At 36.7% G+C, this 21,765-nt stretch overlaps 1 protein-coding gene across 7 annotated transcripts in view; it reads right to left on the bottom strand.

Moving 5' to 3' along the window:
* Window positions 1-21,765, bottom strand: part of Cnot4 (CCR4-NOT transcription complex subunit 4) — a 105,092-nt gene that overhangs the window by 17,838 nt on the left and 65,489 nt on the right. For 5 of the 7 annotated variants that reach the window (XM_075953783.1, XM_075953782.1, XM_075953779.1 and 2 more), the window contains 3 exons: window positions 19,938-19,995; window positions 13,621-13,870; window positions 11,529-12,026 (listed from right to left, as the gene is read on the bottom strand). In XM_075953783.1, the coding sequence (XP_075809898.1) occupies window positions 11,529-12,026; window positions 13,621-13,870; window positions 19,938-19,995 (806 nt within the window). Of the gene's footprint in view, window positions 1-5,666; window positions 6,847-11,528; window positions 12,027-13,620; window positions 13,871-19,937; window positions 19,996-21,765 lie in introns of those variants that run through there. The other 2 variants (XM_075953785.1, XM_075953784.1) reach the window with 1 other exon arrangement.

A 21,765-nucleotide genomic window follows, 5' to 3' on the forward strand; every position in this document is an offset into this window, starting at 1 on the left:
CAGTGTGAAATGGCTACAAGTGAAATCAACATCTTTCTAGGAATTGTGGGCAAGACGAAGCTAGGAAGAATGGACTGGCTTGTTAAGGTCAACATTCTATGCTATTTTACAGAACCTCAGGGCACTTCAGCCAACTCTTCACATAGATTAAATTGCTTAGGCTTACCTCAATCTAGGTAGAGAGTGGATCCCCACCCCATGACTAGCAATGTAACATGGTGTAATGGTTAGTTTTATCAACTTGAGAAAATTTAGAATTGCTCAGGGAAGAGTGATTTTTTTCAGTGAAGGTATGTCTAGATCAGTTTGATCGATGGACACATCTATAGGGGAGTATTTAGATTACATTAACTGATGCAGGAAGACCCAGCCTAAAAGTGGGTAGCACCACTCCCTGAGTTTGTATGCTGAAGTGTGTAAAACTGGAGAAAGATAGCTGGGCATAACATGCATGATTAATTCATTCCCCTCTGCTTCCTGACTATGATGAAATATTGATAGCTGTCACAAGCACTGTAACTCCTCCAAATGATGGATGGGCTGTAACTTGGAACCATGAGCAAAAATAAACCCCTTTTCCTAGGTTGTTTTTGTCAAGTTATTTTAACTAGATGGTAGTAACATTAATTCTCCTAGAAGCAAATCACAGACTAGTCAAGAGGTCCAAGAACAGTGGCTTCTCAATCAGCATGGTTTCACAGACGTAGTATTGTTTCACAGCTGACGTCTCATCCAACATATATGGAAGCAAATTTAGTTAACTTAAAGAATACTCATGCGCCAGAAAACTAAGGCTACTTCCAAATGAGACATTTGCTACTAATCAGATGAAGAAACATACACACGCACACCTTCATTCCTGCTCTATTATACTTCAATAACTTTTAGTAAGATTACCAACCTAAGTATACAAAATATAAGAACCAAAAGTATATTAGCCCCCAAATTTGTGGATTTTATTTGTTCATAAAATATATCATTGGGGAAAATTAGCAGAATATTTTGTTCTTTATGGTGAGACTGATAAATTTTCTCTGTTCCACTCCAATAAGCAGAATAACATTATCCAGCTGTGTGGAACATTTTGCCTTCTTAAGAGAAAAGCCTATGTTGGGACTTCCTATTTTTCTTTTGGTTTAACAATGGTTCTTTAACAGACTTACCATATCCAGCATCGACCCACCCCAATTCCTTCTGATTCCAACATTACAATCAAGCCTTTGCACATCCAGAGACTCCTCAAATCTGCCTGTCTCAACCTCGGCTTTTCTAGGCTCTCCTCACTACTCTCACGTTCTCCTACCATTCTTTCAGAGAAGTTTGCCTTTAGATAATTTCAAATTATAGGAAACCAGGCTTGAGATTCTGCAGGCAACACCAAGCTCTCTCCAGTTCAGATCAACTTCCTATTCTCTAAAAAGACAAGAAGAAAACAGCATAGAGGCCATACAGGGGTAACAAAAGCTAGCTGTCCTTCCAATCTTACAATCCACCATTCTTTCTCTGCTTTTCATCCATTACTTAGCACTGAGGTCAACACACTGACCATAATCTCACTACCCTGTTCTTTGTCGCGAAATCCCCTTCCACATCACTCACACCACAGGTTGACAGGAAATGCTTTCCTGGCCTCCACTTGACTATAAGATTATGTAGTCCTGACTGTCCTGAAACTGACTATGGAGAGAGATCAGACTGGCCTTCTCTAAAGGAAACCTCATCTCACAAATTTTCTTCCTCAGCTTGGGGCACACCTGTAAACCCAACACTCCAGAGGCCGAGATAAAGAGAGGATGGTGAATTTGAGGCCAGCCTGGGATACATCATATGACCCTGTCTTCTAGAAAATGGAGATGGGGAGAGAAGTTGAAGATGTAGCCCTCAGTTGGGAAAGCGTGAAACCCTAGGTATGGTGACACATGCCTATAATCCCAGGACTCAGAAATCAGAAGATGGAGGCAAAAGGATCAGAAATACCAGGTTATACTAAGTGATATACTGACTTTGAGTCCATCTGGAATAATAACAATAATTAATAATCTAATAGTCAAGAGGAGGTTGGTATAGTATTTTCTCTTAGACTATGTTGTGAGTGATGTGGAAGGTGATTCAATAATTTTTAGATTTCACACCAAAAAACAGAGTGGTTATTCAGTGAATGACAACAAAAAAATCCTGTATTTTTGGCTTGGTTTTATTTAAAAATCTAGCTTGTCATAAGAAGAGACCCACACCCAAGCATTAGGTGGAGCTTGTGGAACTCCACAAAAGGTAGAGGAGGAAGGATTGTAGGAGCCAGAGCTGTCAAGGACACCAGGAGAACGAGGCCCACAGAATCAACTAAGCAGGACCCATAGAGGCTCACAGAGACTGAAGTGGCAATAACAGAACCTGCATGTTCTGCATACATGCCATGGTTATTTAGCTTTGAGTGCTTGTGAAACTTCTAACAGTGGGAGTGGGGGTGTCTCTGATGACTCTTTTTGCCTGCTCTTGGACTGAGTTCCTCGTCCAGCCTTGATACGAGGGTATGTGCCTATTCTTATTTACTGCATCTTGTTATGCCATGTCCAGATAATATTACTTGGAGGCCTGCTCTTTTCTGAAGAACAGTGGATCTGGGGAAGGGTGGGGTTCAAGGACTGAAGGGTATGGAGGTTGCAGTTGGGATGTCATTGTATGAGAAAATAATTTTTTTTAAAAAAAATAGCTCCTATTTTGGACCATTTCATGCAATTTGGGTTTTAACAGGTCACTAAAGACCTAGCCAAACATAGTCTAGTCCAATTTGCACTGGCCAACAATGGCATCCTGAAACTGGATTCTAATTTGTCCTAACTTCAATTTAATCTTCTTAAAATGCTACATGTTGCTATGCCATGCCCAAACTCTACAGCACACCCCCACACCATAATGAGTTAATTACACTTCTCTTCCTCATTTCCCAGGGTTTAGCTATTTGGACTTAAACCTCGGTCATGTCTATTTCCTGGTCCATCTGGTCAGTGGCTCAGTCCTTCTCCTTTACTGCACAAACTTTTCCTTTTCATTGAAATGTAAGTCCTCCTCAAAAGTAACAACATCCCAATTTTTATAAAACCTTCTTCATCAGCTCAAAAAGATGCTCATTTTCAAGCTCTTGTTGTTTTACTTTGAAATTTGGCACAGTGTTTGGCTTACTCACTAAACACGTTTATGGGAATATCTGCAAACACTACAGCTATTTACCTAATCCAAGGAGGCACAGAGTGAGTGTTCATTCAAAAAGGGAGAGAGATGGCATTAACAGCAGATGTACCGGCTTTGTCTATTTCAGAGAATATAGATTATTTCTTTTAATTTAAAAAAGGCAACTATATTTTCATCTTTTAAGAAAACTAAACAAAATTGAGAAAATTTCATGATCAAAAAAAAAAAATCTTAACAAACCAACACAAGTCCCCACCCCCATGTTTACATAAACATAGCAGTGCTCAACTTTGTGGGATTTCAAATGTTTCTACAATTCTTTCCTTTCTCTGGGCTTTTTGCAGAATCTGTGTCTGGCTGTACCTCCCTATGAACTTGTGACAGAGCAGAAGAAAGTTCTGTCAGTTTTGAAGGTACGTGGAATACCATACAAATAAACTATGTCAGTACAAGTATGCACAGACAAAAATGCATTAAAGTTGCTTAATTCAAAGAAACATATAAATATATTAAATTTGCAGGACGCTGAAACATGAGTATATAAAATAGAACAATGAATATGTCTTTTCTATTTTTTTTTAAATCCTTCCAAATCAGTACACATTTTAGAACTTAGGTATCAGTATTAACACTCTGCCATTCTTAGAGCAGTTAATGGAATGAATCTAATAAACTAATAGAATGAGTCTGGAATGTTATGGCTGTTGTGATTAAAAGTATCAAAGGTCAACCTGATAAAAATAATGTGAAATAATGTGTCTGTATGCTTTATTCAACCTTGTATCCCTCAAGATCTAGCTCAGGTCACTTTATAGAACAAAAATAATTAACGCTTTGCTGAAACATGAGGGAGAATGTGCCAAAGTACTACCTGAAAAATACAAAATGTTGAATGAAAAGGAAATCATTATTAATCAAAATTTTTCTACTGGAATCTTTGAGAAAATAAAAGCGCACTTCTCATCCCAGAGCTAAAAGACAGCTGGAGCAGGACTCTATTTCCCTCAGAGGATAAAGGCATTTGAAGGCAGTCATTTCTTAGTATTTGAAACCATTTGGAGAGGGAGAATGTAACCAAACTCTATCAATCTAGTAACTATGGATCTTCTTTAGAAAAACAACAAACGTAAGTTCATGCACATAAACCCACCATTTCACATATACCTTCTAAGAGTTTGGGACTCCGGGTTAAAAATCCCTGTGTTAAGGAAAAGACTAATTATTTTATAATGGTCAAAGAAGTGAAATTAATAGTATCCTATCTAGTGTAAAATTCATCACACCAGAATGTATTGACAAACCCGAAAGTCTTAGAACTCCTCATTCTTTCCACCATTTTGTTAAATTTGCATACCATATTAAAATGGTACTTTTATGTACCACATAATTTCTTCCATGCTTTAGTATAAGTCATGATATTAAAGACTTCTAAAATACGTATTAAATAAAAATGTGAGGGTTTATAAGGTCTAGAAATTTAAAAAAAAAACAGAAAACAATTTAAAGTAAGTTTTTAACATAAGCTATAATGCTGAATTTTAATTGCCCAGGAAGCATTTCCTGATTTCACAGCTATGTCGGAGGAAAATGGGGAGAGAGTAGGCAGGGAGGAGACAGTCTCGGACACTTATCAGGGACTATGGGCAAGTCTGGGAAAACTTTGGACAAATTTTCTGGACAAATTTCAAATGAAAAAGAACAGAGAAAGCTAAGGAAAGCAGCTCTGCTCAGCAGCACCCCTCACAACACAAAGAAGTGAGTGAAGACAGCCAGTCACCCTCTGTGGCCTTGTAAGGAAACAGAGCCAATGGAAGGCTCACTTGAAAGTTAGAGAAAGCTAAGATCTAGAAAGCATCATTACCAGGAGCCAGATTTCCAACCCCACAGCATACATAGTAAAGTCATAATTGAATTAAGGTATGTTTAAAAGCTGATGCTTAATAGGCATCCAGTAATATACCGGTATTTTCTAAGACAGTAGCTTTCTTATAATGTTGCTATAAATTTACTTTTAAATGCAAGCTAGAAATTAATATTTATGCTGAACTCTTAAAAACACAAATTAGATGAGTAGAGAATTGGTCAATTCTATGACCTCAACCAATTAAAAAAAACTAAAAATAAATTTTCACTTTACTCCACTATACCTCAGGATGAAGTCATTTATTTTGTTATATGTAACAGGAAGTCACCATATTTTATATTGAAAAGTAACCCCCAAACTGCCAATGCTCTATAACATTAGCAACATCTTCAAATAAGATGTTTTATTATTATTATGTTAAATGTTTAGATTTAACATAATAGTTTGATTTATTTTTGGTATTCACAATACTTTTTCTTTTTAAAAAACAAATTAAGGCATACTTTTTAAACCTTTTTTTTTTTTAACTCTCAAGAGGTTTGATTTTCTTTTTCTCCCCAGAGGCATTTATGGTGATTATTTTTTAAATTAGCTTTTGTCCACTGCACAGAACTAAGTTCAGTTTATTTTTTATTATCATTTTTGAGACTATTTCAAGAAGCTTTGCATTATCAAAAACATCACTTTACATTATGCCTTTATAAAGTACTCAGTCCACTGTTCTTTGCTTATCTAAGGTCATCTATTACAACTTGTATGGTCTCATTTTATAGGACACCCAACTTCTCTCCTCTACTGTAAGCTTTATTCTGGCCAGGTACTTTCATCACATGTCAGTTATTTAACAATGACATTTCCAAACAGACCTAGAACTACTGTTTGCTCAATAAAAATGTTACACTGCTATGGCTACTACTTACATACAATGTTTACCCCATGTTCAAGTTTCTAATAAGTCAACTACAAGTTGAAAATCTGTTTTTGAGGCATTTCCTGGTATACTAGGCAGTGCATGAGAAAAGAGATTATATTGCATTTAGGCCATAATAATTACCTTTTAACCATCTATGTAGAATTAACAACCATCCAAAAAGAAAAGTGCAAATGTGCAAATGAAGAACAAAACAGTTTGTATACATGTAATGCATAATATATGATATAAATCTAGGCAACTAAAAACAATGGCTGACAACATCTTTCTGAGCATTGTAGACACCACCAGATTTGCTTTATATGTATTCTTTCTTTTCAAAGACTCAAAGAATGCAATAAACATTATCTTAATGTTTCAAATTTTTCAGGAATAGATTAGAATATTACCATTTTTTTTCACAAACCAAAAAACAAAGAACTACCATTACTTTTGTATTATTTCCAATAATAGAATAAGAACAGGTCTAGCTAATCTCCTCTGGGATCTTAATTAGTACTGTAAGTTTATTTGTATGAGTTAAAAATAGTATCACTCATGAGAAACAATGTCAAAATTATTATGCTATTAAATTATGTTAAAGGCCTAATGAAGAAATACTTTAGCAACTATGAGGTACACGCTAGTTGTAGGCATGAGGAACGTTTATATTGGCTCTTTTGGGTGTATACATTAAATGCAAAATCAGAAAGAAATCATGCAAAAATCCAGTTGCCCATGCAAGCACCCCAGAGTCTAATCCTCTCCTTTCAGTTCTGTTGTCAGGCCACAGTAGTGTGGAGACTTGTAGGCTGCTGTCCTTGTTGTAATGAATGGGAAGAGGCTGACAGTGGCATGGTCGAAACCTTCACCTCTTCTTCCCCTGTGGAAAAGTCAGTCATGGTCTAGTTACGGGTGACTAGATTTGTTAACAGTCCCTTTAAAAATGATTTCAATATTTGGAATATTGATACATATATAAAATACATACTAATTGGTTGGAATCTGGGTGTGAAACAAGACATGAATTTTTAAATATTAACTTAAGTACCTAAAACAAACTAAACACACCCTTATTTTAAGGTAAAATTAAATGTAATATTTGGATTACAAATGCACCACAAAAAGTAAATAAATAAAAAGAAAGAAAAGATTAAAGACCAGGAAAGCCATTCTTTTCCAAGCCAATTGGACCCTTATATAGATATTCCTTATCAGTAAGTACTAGTTTGAAAAAAAAAAATTAAGCCTTGACTTACAGGAGAAAAAAACTGATTTTAAAAGAAGAGAATTATAAATTTATGTTTCAAAGGCATGAGTCGTATATTAGGGAAAAAAAGAAATAATAGATATAAACATTAATTGATAAAATTAACATATAGCATCTGAAATTTACTATGTACTTTTCAAGTAATTAGAAGATAGTAAAACATTAACAGTACAATGATCCAATTGACTGAAAAGTAAGATGACTACATCTAGTCAGAAAACTATACATGAATGAGACCAGTTCTCCTAATTGTAATTGGTAATTATTTCACTACAGGTAATTTACTTTATGCATGACACAAACTCAATAGTCACTGTGAAAATAGTTACTATAAAAAGAAATTTTAAAGAAAAATGCTTTCTGGTAAGTAGAATTTGAATTAACAAAAACATGAAAAATCCAAAGCCTAAACAATTTAAAAAATTTTTGAGTAATACCGTGAAACAATACAGACTTACACTTACTAATGTTTACTTTTCCAAATAAGTTTCAGTATTATGTAATAAAACATTTTAACAAAGAGTTCTTTGAAAATAAATAAATTCTTTGAAAAATAAATCTGCAAAATTACGCTTGGAAAGACAGCTTAACTGACAAACTGTAGAAAGAGTCTTTCAATCCATAAAACAGGTTATTTCAATTAGCAAACTCTTATATCCTCAAGTACATAACAGGAGGCTGTGCCAAAGCAAATTTAAAATCCATTTCTTGGTGAGAACATCAGTACTAATATGGTCCTAAGCAGGAGACTGAGTCTCAAGTTAATAAGCGCCATTCTACTTTCTTTGTATTTGTTTTTTTGTGGAAAATACTCCTAACATGGGCCAATTTATTTCATGAGGAAATACCATGGATTTAAAAAAAAATAAAAAGGATCTGCGAGTATGTGAGAGCAAAAGTCAATTACGGGAGAAAGCCAGGTGCAGCACATGCCAGTGGTCTTCAATTGTGAAGGAGAGCATCAGTGTTGCATCACAGAACCACTTCCATTACTGATTTTGAGATCTGGGCCGTGACCCTAGCTTGATACTAACTGAACATGCAACCTTAACTTATTTAAGTTTGTTGGAGTACAGTCTTGACAATCATAAAATGAAGGAACTGGACAAAGAGAGTCACTTTTTAGAACAAACATACAGTTTCAATAATAAAAAATATCTAAATGAATCCCTTCTCCTTATTTACTAATCAAAACTGCTCAACAGGAAAATTTCAATTATCTTCTGGACTTAGCAAACCAGATTCACATGCCCAGAAAACTTAAGTACCGAAAGAAATAGCCAATTTAAAGCACAAAAATATTTTCAGTGAAACAAAGGAATGGAAACTGAATTTCTGTCACACCTCTGGCAACTGTACTGCCCATGATAGGTTTCAGATATATCAGTGTTTTTATAATTAACTGAAATAAACAAAAATAAAAATTTAAATACAAACATATATATAGTAAACAGATAAGGCTTTTGCATGACATGGTGGCTGTCAACTCTGATTTGTTTCTACAGGTCAGGACCCTATTTTTCTCCTCATAGTTGGAGAACAAGTGTGTACCTTTCCTTCCTACAACTGAATTAGTTTGAAGACTATTTTAGGAGGCCCCACAAACAGTGGGTAGTCTCCACTAGTGAAGCACTAACAAACAGCTGGGCTGAAAAGGCCACCATGATAAAGACTAGAGGATGCAAAGTTGAGTTCCTGGCAATCATCCAATTCAAACACTTCTGAAAAGTGAGAAGCAGATAATTCCTAGGTAAACTGTTTCAAATTAGATGCATTTCAGATGTTTTCTTTTGTTATTTATCATGTTACTGAAAGTCCTAAATCATCTAGTTAACAATTCTATAACTATTCTAAGGCATCCTGAGACATCTGTCAAATATTGATTGGCTCTAACAGGATTCTAGTATGACTCTTAACAATTTTAATTATTTTTTTATAAATTAAAACTGTTTCTCTAATCTTCGGTACTTTAAAAATAATCAAATAACAAGTTTAGTTATGTCACCATTTAAATACCAAACAAGAATGCATAGCCAAGTATTAAAACTCTGGAATAACTCTCCCTACCCCACAGTGAATACAATAATAATGAGTCAGAATTAAAGTTGGTGACTTCATTTTTAGCATCTCTGAAAAAAGTTTTCAATGTTCTGTGATTGAGTTTAGGCAAAGGTAAGAAAAAAAAAACAAATGATAGGATTATAATTTAATGTTACATTTAAAAATTTAAAAATAAAGTTATGTATTTTAGGTGAAGATTCAAAAAAAAACTAAAACAAAAAGGCCTGCACTTAACAAATTAGAGATATCTCATTGCTGATATTCCAAAATATCTACTTGTTTGAAACATTTGGAAGTGTTCCTGGGTCCTAATGAACACTAACAACTCAGAAGTAAGAAGAACAGATAGCAGGTAGTAAGTCAAACAAGGGTACCAAGTCTGTACAGCTAAAAACAAAAGTCCAATATCATGTACACTGATTCCCTAACAGAGTTCCTCATCTTGTCTATCTGAGCCCTGCAATTTAAAAAACACCTCTTGTTACAGAAGGCACTTATGCTTACTCTAGTGGCACACAGTATCTGTCTCTATGCCTTTATTTAGGAGGTTTCCATCAACATAAAAGACCTTTCTCTTTTGCTGCTTACCCAAATTCAAGATACCATATTACAGATCAATTTCTCTTCTTCAAAAAAGTCTCCAACAATGATGAGCTACACTGTTTCTCAGATTTCAGGACCACACTTGCATGTTAGTCACTTTCCCACTTTTAACTCAAGTACATTATCAACTACCTGAAATAGCATCTGTTTTCTCTACTTTTGTATTTCCCACATAACCTAGTTGCACTGCAGGGCAAAAAGGACCTGAAATGTTAATCATAATTGGCTCAATATTTTTAAATGTTTGGCATACTTAAGAGGACCTTAACTTTTAACGTTAAGATCAGCTAAAAGGCACATTACTAGAAATTAAAATGTCTTCTTTCTAAATTACTGAAACAAAGTAAACCCCCAAAAAATTACATTCTAGTATGCTATGTTGAATGGAAGAACAGGAAAAGGCATGTAGAAATTAAGAGTTAGTGGATATCACAAGGAAAGGACTGAAAAATGCTACTCTGGATTCCCTACAACCTAGTCTAATTCAATGACCAAATACCATGAACCCCATCAAATGTACAAATCCCTACAGCAGGTGCTCTCCAATATGTTTAAATTAAGTTCACTGTTTCAACTGTTAAACCTTACTATATCCAAAACAACAAAGACCTAGCTACTTGTTTAAAACATGAAATGCTGCTGGCTCTAAGGGAATGACTATTGATGGTTCTAAGTCCACCTGTCAACTTTCTGGAAACAAGGGCATGATTGCCTTACTGGTGAAAGTATACTACTGTAATGACATTATGCCATGACATACCTTAAAGGTCATAGCAAGGGACAAAAACAATTGTCTAAGTACACAACAGGGTGAGAAGTATTCTGTACTACTTGAAGAGAACCAGAGGGGAACAAACTTTATCACATCATCTCTAAGGTCCAATGAAAACAGTTACTCAAAATGACTCCTTTCCAAGATACTTCATTTAAAACTGTTATATAGGATCTTAAAGCCCCAAAATTCTGAAACCTTCAAGGGTAGCAATATAAAACCAGAAGTCCCCTGGCATCAAACTTGCATTACCTTATTCATCCAAATTTATTGTTCTCAAAAATAAAAACAGTCAACTAATAAAATCTCTCCTAAACAATTTTCCACAAAAGTATGTCTGTGACATAATATGGTTATAAAGCATTGGTAACTGAAGTTCTCAAACATTGTTGAATGCACACAAGGCACAGTGACGTGTGCATGTATGTATCAGTCAAAACAAGCAATGATACAGCAGGTAGAGTGGCTTTGTCCCTCATGCTCTCATGAATTTTGATTCAAAAAATGTAACCACTTTACTTTTAGAATATAACACAAGATATTTTTACTATGGTGTAATTTCAGAGCCCAATTTTTCTTTTTCATTTTTGTGTTTACATATCATCTGAAGGTCTGGAAAATTATCCTATTAAATACAATGCTTCCAAACAATAAGTAGGTATAATACTCCACCATCCTTATAAAGCTCCATATTACAAGGCATTCACTCAATCCAAAAAAAAAAAAGGTTAAAGATGTAATGTTTTTCATAGAAATTTCTACGACTATTGTATACTCTTGTTACCCAGCAACCCTAACCACCCAGCAACCTGAAGATATTAATAACATACATATTCTCAGAGGCTTTAAATGAACCTACCTGCTATGGGGATCCCTCCCAGACCTGTGTTGTGCTGTGGCGGGAGATTCAAGTCCAAGAAATTACTATTTGAGGTGGGGTTTGCTGTGTGGTTCAAGTGCATGATGCTATTGCGTGGAAAGGCCATCCAAGGATAGCGGGCTGCCTGGCCTGGAAAACCAAACGAATTATAAACTGCTCGGTGCTGCTGAAATTGAGGGAACCTCTGTGGCAAGACTGAAAAGGTACTATTAAGAGAGTTGGCATTTGTAGGTGCAGCAGAATGCAGGAATCCAGAGCCTGGACCTTTGGCGGTTGTAGTGTGTGAGGAGGAGTTCTGAAGAGATGTGGGAGACAGGGAAGGTTGATCTTGGACAGACAGTTCCTTCTCAATTAGGTCTGCTAAGGCTTTTCGAGTGACATCAAAGGGATCAAACCCCAAGTCATCTTCTGGCTGTTTAGAAGAACCAAAGCCAAACGCTGCTTGCCAGTCTGTAGATGATGATACTGGGATTGTTTCTGTTGAGAATAAAAATAGTGATGAACATAAAAAGTCTATCTTCACAGTGTACATTAAACATCCTACATTACAGTCTACCAGTATAAGTCAAACATGCTACACTACAATAGAAATCATAGGTAAGATCACTAATTTCAGAGTATCCCATAAAATTATAGCAGTGATTCACTGTTAAATTATGAAGTTAAAAAGCTGAATGATCTAGACTGATAGTGCTGATCAGAAGGAAAAACGCCTCGCTACACAGATTGCATCCCATCATTCATAGTTAAAACCAGCCAGCATGTTATTAAAAGTACTATCATCTAAAAGCTTCTAACTAGTAAGACTTATATTATATACTAAGATAAATTAAAATTCTAATTATATGTTTTTAATTGTATACATCACAGGTGCTATTGTGGCTATTAATTTATGCCATCTTTCAGCCTAATAAAAAAATTTAAATGAGTAAAAAGAGAAATGTTGTGCTCTCTGCTTTCTAATCCCAAATGCTCTGCTTAGCTGTTCACCACACACTAAGACTGCCTGATTCTTCAGTCTAGTTTCATCTGAATGTGATGTAGTAAAAGACATCAAAGTTTCTGCAGGTGAACATAATTTCAAAAGGATAAATGCATAACTCTCATACAAACATAAACCATGTCAAAAAAATTTTAAATAAAATAGCAGAAAGGGGCAAAATTTAGTTTTTACTACTAAATAAATTACTTGTGAATTAGACAATTGGGTGAAGATCCTAAATTGTATTACATAAGCATAAATCTGACTTAAAAAGTTGAGTCCTAAGTTACTACCAAAGCAATATTTTTTTAGCTTCTATTCCACCCCCCCCCCCCTTTGGGTTTTGAGACAGGGTTTCTCTGTGTAGCCCTGGCTGTCCTGGAACTCAAGAGATCCAACCTGCCTCTCTGTAAGGATTAAAAGTGTGTGCCACCATGCTCAGCTACACAGTGAGTTTTTAATTTGAGAAAATAACGTAACAAATGACTTCTAGATAAATCTGTTCTACAACACTGTAATTTCTAGGCAACACAATATCTAATACCATGTTGTGTGGGAGCTCCTTTATTTGCTAATTACTTTAGACTGGACATTTAGCCTATGTTCCTTGCTTGATGTTTTTCATGCTGGTTGTAGTTCTAGTTTTTATGCATGTTTTTTGCTTCATCTTTTCCCTAGACAATACTTGATATTTGTTCTTACTGTATATGGCTTTGTATTAGGCTTAGAACCCTTTATTTAGATAAAAGGGGGATGTACTATGGGAACTTGATCAGTCAATAGCCTTTTTGATACTGGCCCATTTGGGTGTGGTCTGAGGAACTATAAGAGCAAATGAAAAAGCATATGTGGTCCTAGAGCCCACAGAGGACCATGGATCATTACCCTTATGGTGAGTTTTCCCAAAAAAATAAACCTTAGTTATACTCCACTTCAGGCTATTGTGGACCTCTTAATATGCCTACACCATGCAATTTGAATAATTTACATTTTTTAAAAAAGAAAGTTGATAGAAAACAAAACAGAAGTATAACAACCAAAATGTATCCCAACGATTTGTCAATTTCTATGAGTCTGATTACTAATTACCTGACGTGAAGAGGCTCTGTGGTTCTGGAGCTGTAGGCCAATCACTGGGTGTCTGTGGAGAGCTGGGAAAAGGAGGAAGCCCACTAGGTATAGGGTTGGGGTGGCGAAAATTGTCTGAGAATAATGACTGTGACTCTGTTACTGCCCCTTCAAAAGGAGATCGTGCACTGTGATTGGATGAACTGATGGGGATGACAGGATTGGATTTTGATAAACCAGGTGGTGGTGAAGGCGTATCACTGTTAGATATCTAAAAGAAAGAGGAAGAAATCAAGGTAAGTTTGTATCTTAATAAACCACAATTTTAAACATCTGCAATAAATGGTTTCTAACAGTGGTCTTCAAGCCAGAGCACCTGACTTTTGAATCAAAGTGTGGAATTTGAGAAAAGCAAGCAAGTCATTAATTTATACACGTACTATAAAAAAGAGTTCCTGAAAAGACTAAGCCAGTCTCATCTTCTTTTACACTTTTCTTCTTGTACTTTCCAACTCCCCAAAACCCCTTCCAAATGAGTGATGTCTAGGACTTCATTATATAGCTCAAGAGCAATTGCTCAAGAGTAAAAACCTTTAGAGAATAACGATAAATGACCAGGAATGCTCAGACTGGTAAGAAGAGAACGACTGGCTCGACAATACGCAAAATCGTCCCTTTGCAAATTAGATGATTTTAAGTATTTTAGGTTTTTTAGAAAGATTTTATTTATTATTTATCCAGTGTCTGGCTGCACGTATGGCCTTCATGCCAAAAAAAGCCACCAGATCCCTTCATAGAGGGCTGTGAGCCACCATGTGGTTGCTGAGAACTGAACTTATGACCTCTGGAAGAACAACCCTTGTTCTTAACCTCTGAGCCATCTCTCCAGCCCCGGTATTAGTTTTTAGCCAATATAAAGGGAGATCTAACCAAGCTTTTCTCAAATAATCATTAAAAAATAATTCTGGAGTTAGGAGTGTAGCCATGGATAGGACCCTGTACTCAAACCTCAGCATCAAAAGCAAAAAGCAAAAATAACAGCAACCAACTAATCAAACAAACAAAAAGGAAAAAAGAAAACCCCATGCTTATTCCAAGATGAAATCCTAATTGACTCTGAGGTATTTAATTCCATGGTCTGAGGAACAGTAACATACCTCTCATTTTCTACCTGTGCACTATTTATACAGACTGTCTTGGGAAAATTAAAAGGATAACTAAGATTATTCAAGTTTTTTTTTATATTACCAATGTTCATACATGAAAAAGTTTTCTGAGATGACTCCAATATATTCTGTTTGATCAACTCAATACTAATAGAAAATCAACAGGGGAAAAAGACTTTTAAATACTTCTTACAAAGTTGGGATTATATCATTGTACCCTTACCTAGTACAGGTTAAGGCCTTACTGCCAGCACCACAAGAAAACAAACAAGAAAATTCCTGTTATAGACAAACATTTTAGTTCAAATATAAGTTTATTTGTGGGGGGTTGCTGTGTGTATGACGAAGGTGTTGTGTTTTTTTTCTTTTGGTTTGTTTGTATGTATTTATATGATTATGTGTGCATGTGTGTAAATTCATACAAAAGCCAGAAATCTGTACTGAGTATCTTCCTATACGTGTTCTACTTGAGTTTTTGAGACAAGGTCTCTTAATGAACTTGAAGATCATCTAGGCAGTTGTGCTGAATCCTCCAGTCCCTGTCCTTCCAATGCTGGGTTTACAGATATATACTACAGTGCTCAGTTCTTATGTGAGTACCTAGGGTAGATTCAGGCCTTACGAGCCTTACATTTGTCTATGAGAAGTATAATGCATTAAGATACAAATGTGAGGGCAATAGAAAAAGGTATATTATATTCCAAGAAGAAAAGAGAATGATGCAAAATTTCTAACTGTTAAAAGTATTTTCTAAAACAGAATTTTCTAAATCTAGTATCAAAATAAGAAGTAGACAAAATATGATGATGAGTACAAAATCTTATGATTCTTAGATATATCTGAAAAATAATATAGTATTTTGGTTGAAAAAACTGTTAGGCATGTTATATATGTATGTAAGTCCAGCCCTTGGGAGATTTAGGTAAAGAGCATCAGCAACTCAAGGCCAGTGTCAGCCTTATTTACAAAACCAGCTTGTAAGAAGACCCTGTCTTAAAATAAAAAAGAGAAAGAAAAATGTCAAAACTGATTATATGCTAAAGATTAGATCTTGTAACTACTTTTAATTTCCCTTGTAACAGAAAAATTTTAAGGTTTATTTTATGTGTATGAATATGTATCTTGCCTGTGTGTATGTATATGCATCACATGTGTGCATGATATCCACAGAGGTCAAAAGAGGATATTGGATCCCCAGGAACTAGAGGTAGGATGGTCATGAGCCACCATATTGGTACTAGGAATCAAAAAACCTGGGTCCTATGCAAAAGCATCCAGACCCAATTACTTTTAGCTCATTTAAAAAAAAAAATTATGTATGTGGTGGTACATACTTTTAATCCCAGCACTTGGGAGGCAGGTGGACCTCTGTGAGTTCAAGGCCAGCCTGGTCTACAGAGTGAGTTCCAGAACAGCCAGAGCTGACACACCTGTCTCAAACCCCCCACCTTCAAAAAAAAAAAAAAGAGTGAACTCAAAATATACAAAGGCTATTTTAAATAATTTGTAACTAAAAACTTTAAAAAAATACTGCATTTTAGTTTTATCAGTTTTTTTTTTACCTACATTGTGGGAAAATGGCCATTCTTTACACAAGAGAGTAAAAATACAGTAATTTTACCAATATACAAAGATGTATGGAGAGCCAGAAAAATGACTCAGTAGAAGTACTTGTTCCACAAACATGAGAACATGAATCTTCAGTGCTCACATAAAAAAAGCCAGGTGTGGAGGCACATGTCTATAACCCAGTCCTGGGAAGGCCAAAACATGTTGAACCCCAAGAGCACAGCTGGCTAGTTAGGCTAGCCATGGTTAAGCTCCAGGTTCAGTGAAAGACCCCACTATGAAAAACAAATCAAAAAATTAAGGTCAATGGAGCCAGAAAGATGCCCTAGTAGATAAATATGCCTGCCATCCTGAGTTTGATCCCCAGGATTCACATGGCAGCAGGAGACACCTGACTCTCACAAGTTGTCACCCCAACTCCACTCAAGAGCTGTGAGTTGTGAACATACCCCCATATACTGTGTGTGTGTGTGTGTGTGTGTGTGTGTGTGTGTGTGTGTGTGTGTGTGTGTGTGCGTGTGTGTGTGCGTGTGTGCAAGCCAATGAGCTGTCCAACACTGTCTATTAAAATGAGTAAGGCCTGGCTAGAGAGCAAACTTGGTGTTTTCTTATTATTAAGCTCTGTGGGGGGCTATTTGCCAAGGCTCAAAGGGCTAATAAATGGACTAAACCGGCTATCTGAGAATGCAGTATATCACTTCCCCAAATTGAGTCAAGGGAGCTGCTAGCAACAGCTGCTGTGCCTGTGAGACAAGAGGACCTGAACCAGTCTCCAGCTGCCACTAGAGACCCTGATGTCATTGCTGCTGCTTCCCCTCCCTGAGGTGGGTGGAGGGTATGTAAGGCTTTCCCTTCCTAAAATAAACTGAGCTTGCTACACCCAGCTTGTCTTCTGGGAGTCTGGGCTGTTGACACTCTCCCCCCCACCCCCCCACACACACACCATGCCTACTTAACTCCTATCCCCAAGGAGAAGTTCAGTGGGACAAAGCAGCAGATCAAAGCAACAAAGCTAAGCAAAGTTTTATATTTTGTTCAAGTTTCTGTGTATCGATGTGTGTGTGTGGTTGTTGTTATGGGAATATATAGTGAGCAAAAACCACACTTGCTAGCAAAGAAGAAAGGAACACTAACAGGGGAACAATTCCAAAGTAAAAATTCAGAAGGCAAGCTAGCTGAAACTGTTTGCACAGGGTCAAAACAACCAGGAACTGAAGTCGATTTGAAGGATGCTGGTGCATTGTGATACTCTAAAATTGTATGTGGTTATCAAAGTAATTTTGATTATTAAAAAGGCACTAACTTAATAAAACCAAAAATTGTACAATGGAGAAAAAAAGCATTTTCAAAAATAGTGCTAGCATAACTGGATGTTGGCATGTAGAATGGAAATAGGTCCACTATCACCCTATGCAAAACTCCAGTCCATCAAAGACCTCAACACAAATCAGTTACACTGAACCTGACAAAAGAGAAAGTGGAGAACAGCCTTGAATGCACTGTTACTGATACAGAAGACAACTTCCTGAGTAGAACACCAGTAACACAGACTCTAAAATTGACAACAAATGGGACCTCATGAAACTGAAAAACTTCTGTAAGGCAAAGGACATCATCAATAGAACAAAACTGCAGCCTACAAAATGGGAAACAATCTTTACCAATCCCACATCTGACAGAGTGATGATCTCCAAACCATATAAAGAACTCAAGATATCAGACATCAAAAGCCAAATAACCAATTTCAAAATGGAGTGCAGACCTAAACAGAATTGTCATCAGGCAGAGAAACACTTAAAGAAATGTCGTTCATCATCCTTAGCCACCAGGGAAATGTAAATCAAAATGACTCTGAGATTCCATCTTATACCTGTCAGAATGGCTAATATCAAAAACACCAATGACAGCTTATGCTGGCGAAGATGCAGAGTAAGGGGAACACCCCTCCATTGCTGGTGGCAGTGTAAACTTGTACAGCCACTCTGGAAATCATTATGGCAGTTTCTCAGAAAATTGGAGACCCAGCAATACCACTCTTAGGCATATACCCAAAGGATGTTCCATCATACCACAAGGAAACTTGCTCAGCTATATTCATAGCAGCTTTAAAAACCTGAAAACAACCTAAATGCCCCTCAATCAAAGAACGGATTAAATGTGGGATGTTTAATCAATGGAGTATTCTCAGCTGTTAAAAACAATGACATCAGAAAATTTGAAGGCAAATGAATGGAAGAAGAAAAGAATCATCCTGAGTGAGGTAATGCAGACCCAGAAAGACATGGTATGTACTCACTCATAAGTGAATAATAGCTGTAAAGTAAAAGATAACCATGCTATAATCCACAGACCCAGAGAGGCTAGTTAACAAGGTGGGATGGATACATGGATCTCACTGAGAAAGGGAAATAAAAGAGATCTTCTGGATGGACTGGAGACTGCTGGGGATGGGAACTTGAGGGGTCAGGTTGCAGGGGGGTGGGGGGGGAGTACTTAAAGAGTTGACAGGAAAGAGGGCGCTTTTCGGGGACAGGCAGAAACCTCATGCAAGAGAATCTTTCAAAAATCTGAAAGGAAAACCCCAGCTACAACGTCTAGCAATAGTGGGTATGTAGCCTGAACTGGCCATCTCCTGTGATCAGACCCCAATTGTCATTAGAGAACCTTCATTCAGTAGCGGATGGAAACAAATACAGAGACCCACAGCCAAATATAAGGCTGAGCTCTGGGAATCCTGCTAAAGAGAGGGAAGGATTGTAGGAGCCAGAGGGGTAAAGCACATCAGATGAAAATCCACAGAACAAACCTGGCCCAAAGGAGCTCACAAAGTCTGTACCAACAACTAGGAAACCTACATGGGACTGACCTAGGCACTCTACATATATGTGGGAGTTGTGTAACTTATTCTGTTTGTGGGACTCCTAACAATAGGAACAGGGGCTGACCCTAATGCTTTGATTGGCTCATGGGAACCTATTCCTCATTCTGAGTTGCCTTGTCCAGTCTAAATACAAGGGGAGATGCTTAGTCTTACGACAATTTGATATGCCAAGCTCTGCTGATACCCATAGGAGGCCTTCCCCTTTCTGAACAGAAACAGAGGAGTGGACTGGGGGATAGGGTGGGAGGGTAGGCGGAGGTAATGGGAGAAGAGGAAGGAGGGAAAATTGTGTAGGGATGTAAAATAAAAAAATGAATGGAGAGAGAGAGAGAGAGAGAGAGAGAGAGAGAGAGAGAGAGAGAGAGAGAGCGCGCGAGAGAGCGCCCTTAAAGAAACAATCATTGTCATTAGCCATAGCCATTAGGGAAATATGAATCAAAACTATTCTGAGATACTTACCTGTCAGAATGGCTATGATCAATGACACAAGTGACAACTAGCTAGAGAGGATGTGAAGCAAGAAAAGAAGAGACGAACATGCGCTATACATTCTATGAAGAAAAGATGCTACTATACATTTAACAAGGCAGTCCATCAACGTATTTTTGAATTGTGTCAGTACTTAAAGTATTTTTCCAATTTGAAAAAAAATTTGCTTGCATAAAACACTTTGCTTTTAGGTTACAGCAGATATATGAAAGAAATTTTTATCTAAATCTTACCTGTTGGGAATTATCACCATTCCCTATACTGAGAGAATCTGAAGGTTTGTCAATGGGGCTGTAAAAAAAAAAAAAAACACAAACTGAGTAAAAGGAGAGTAAATCATTCAAACAAAAATACACTCACACACACATACACACATGCACACAAGCACATGTGTGCACGTTCACACATGTACACACAAACAAAATCGACAAAAAACTCCCCCAAAGTTAAGAATAAACACCGTGTCATCTTAACAATGTTTTTAAAACACTACAATGTGAGACCTTATGTAAGATAGTAAGGGTTCAGAACACATAAGGGAAAGTCTCAACCTTTTCTTCCCCCAGAGAAACTCACGTTCTAATTAGTCCTCAAAACTTAAAGCTGAAATAAACGGCTGATGGGAGAGGTAGAAAATGACAAAAACAAACAGTGATTAACTTATTTTTCTGCATGTTTGACAGAGGACAAAAAGTATGGAAATGTTCTCTACAGGCACTTAGAAACCATAAATTTCTTTTAATACTTCTATCACTATTAATCTTATCTAAGGAGGAGAAGGCAAGATAAATGACACATACTTGGTGTGGGACAACTCTGTATTCTGTCGATTATGTTTTAAATAAACGCTGATTGGCTAGTAGCCAGGAGGAAGTATAGGATTTTACTTTTTTATTTTAAGGACTTTAACCTTTTTCTTTTCTCAAAAAGCTAAAAAATGGAAAAAATCTAGCGGTCAAAGCCACAACTTTAATCCTCTCCATATTGCTATTGCTTAGAAAATTAAGACTCATGTGGTCAGAAAAAGAAAGATATACAATAAAAGATTCAAAGTAAAAAAAAAAACCTAAATGTTTTACAGTGTGTTAAAAATATATGCAGGCTAAAGGTTAAAGTCCTAGAGAGAGAGAGAGAGAGAGAGAGAGAGAGAGAGAGAGGGAGGGAGGGAGGGAGGGAGGGAGGGAGGGAGGGAGAGGGAGGGAGAGAGAGAGAGAGAGAAGTTGGGTGTGACACGCCTTTAATCCCAAAGTTTGGGAGGCAGAGGCTCACAGACAGACCTCTGTGAATTCAAGGTATGGTAGTTGACACCTTTAATCCCAGCACTTGGGAGGCAGAGGCACGTGGATCTCTGTGAGTTTAAAGACAGCCTGATCTACAGAGGGAGTTCCAGGACAGCCAAAGATATATGGAGAACCTGTCTCAAAAAGTAAAAATAAAAATAAAATAAAAAAAAACAGAGGTTAAAGTAAAGCCACATAAAGATGGAAAATACACAGAGAATCTTGATAATGTATGTTATGCTCTCTTTGAATTGTTTAAATACTGAGGAAAGAGCAAAAGCTGCTAAAAGATACTTGTTTATAAATGCTGCTAAATTAATCCAAGATAGGTATTTTGAAAATAACTTGACTTCAAAATTGAAGTCAAAAGGTATGTTACTTTGGATAAGAGATTTTGCTTTTGTTTCCAAAGAAAATGAGAGGCTGTGGATTCATTCTGAGTTAAAAAAAATTCAGGTTTGATCAAGGAAGACCACCTGAAAACTCTCCCATAGGAACAGATAGCCCAGATGTCTGAGTTCTATATCCAGAACAGATTCTCTGCCTGAGATGATCAAGCCTCACAGGATATTCCACTCTGGACTTGATCATAATCCAAAATTTTCTTTAGGTCCCCATAAGATTATCTGTGCCCCGAACCAGCAGAAAGTAGCCTGGAATACTATGCCCACATTTCCAAAAAATGGACTATGGATATTTTCCTTTCTTAAAAAAAAGGGGGGAGGGGGAAATGGTGTGGGGCAATTCTGTATTCTGTCAATTATGTTTTAAATAAACGCTG

The sequence above is a fragment of the Microtus pennsylvanicus genome, chromosome 19 (assembly GCF_037038515.1).
Source record: "Microtus pennsylvanicus isolate mMicPen1 chromosome 19, mMicPen1.hap1, whole genome shotgun sequence".
NCBI classification, from domain to species: domain Eukaryota; kingdom Metazoa; phylum Chordata; class Mammalia; order Rodentia; family Cricetidae; genus Microtus; species Microtus pennsylvanicus.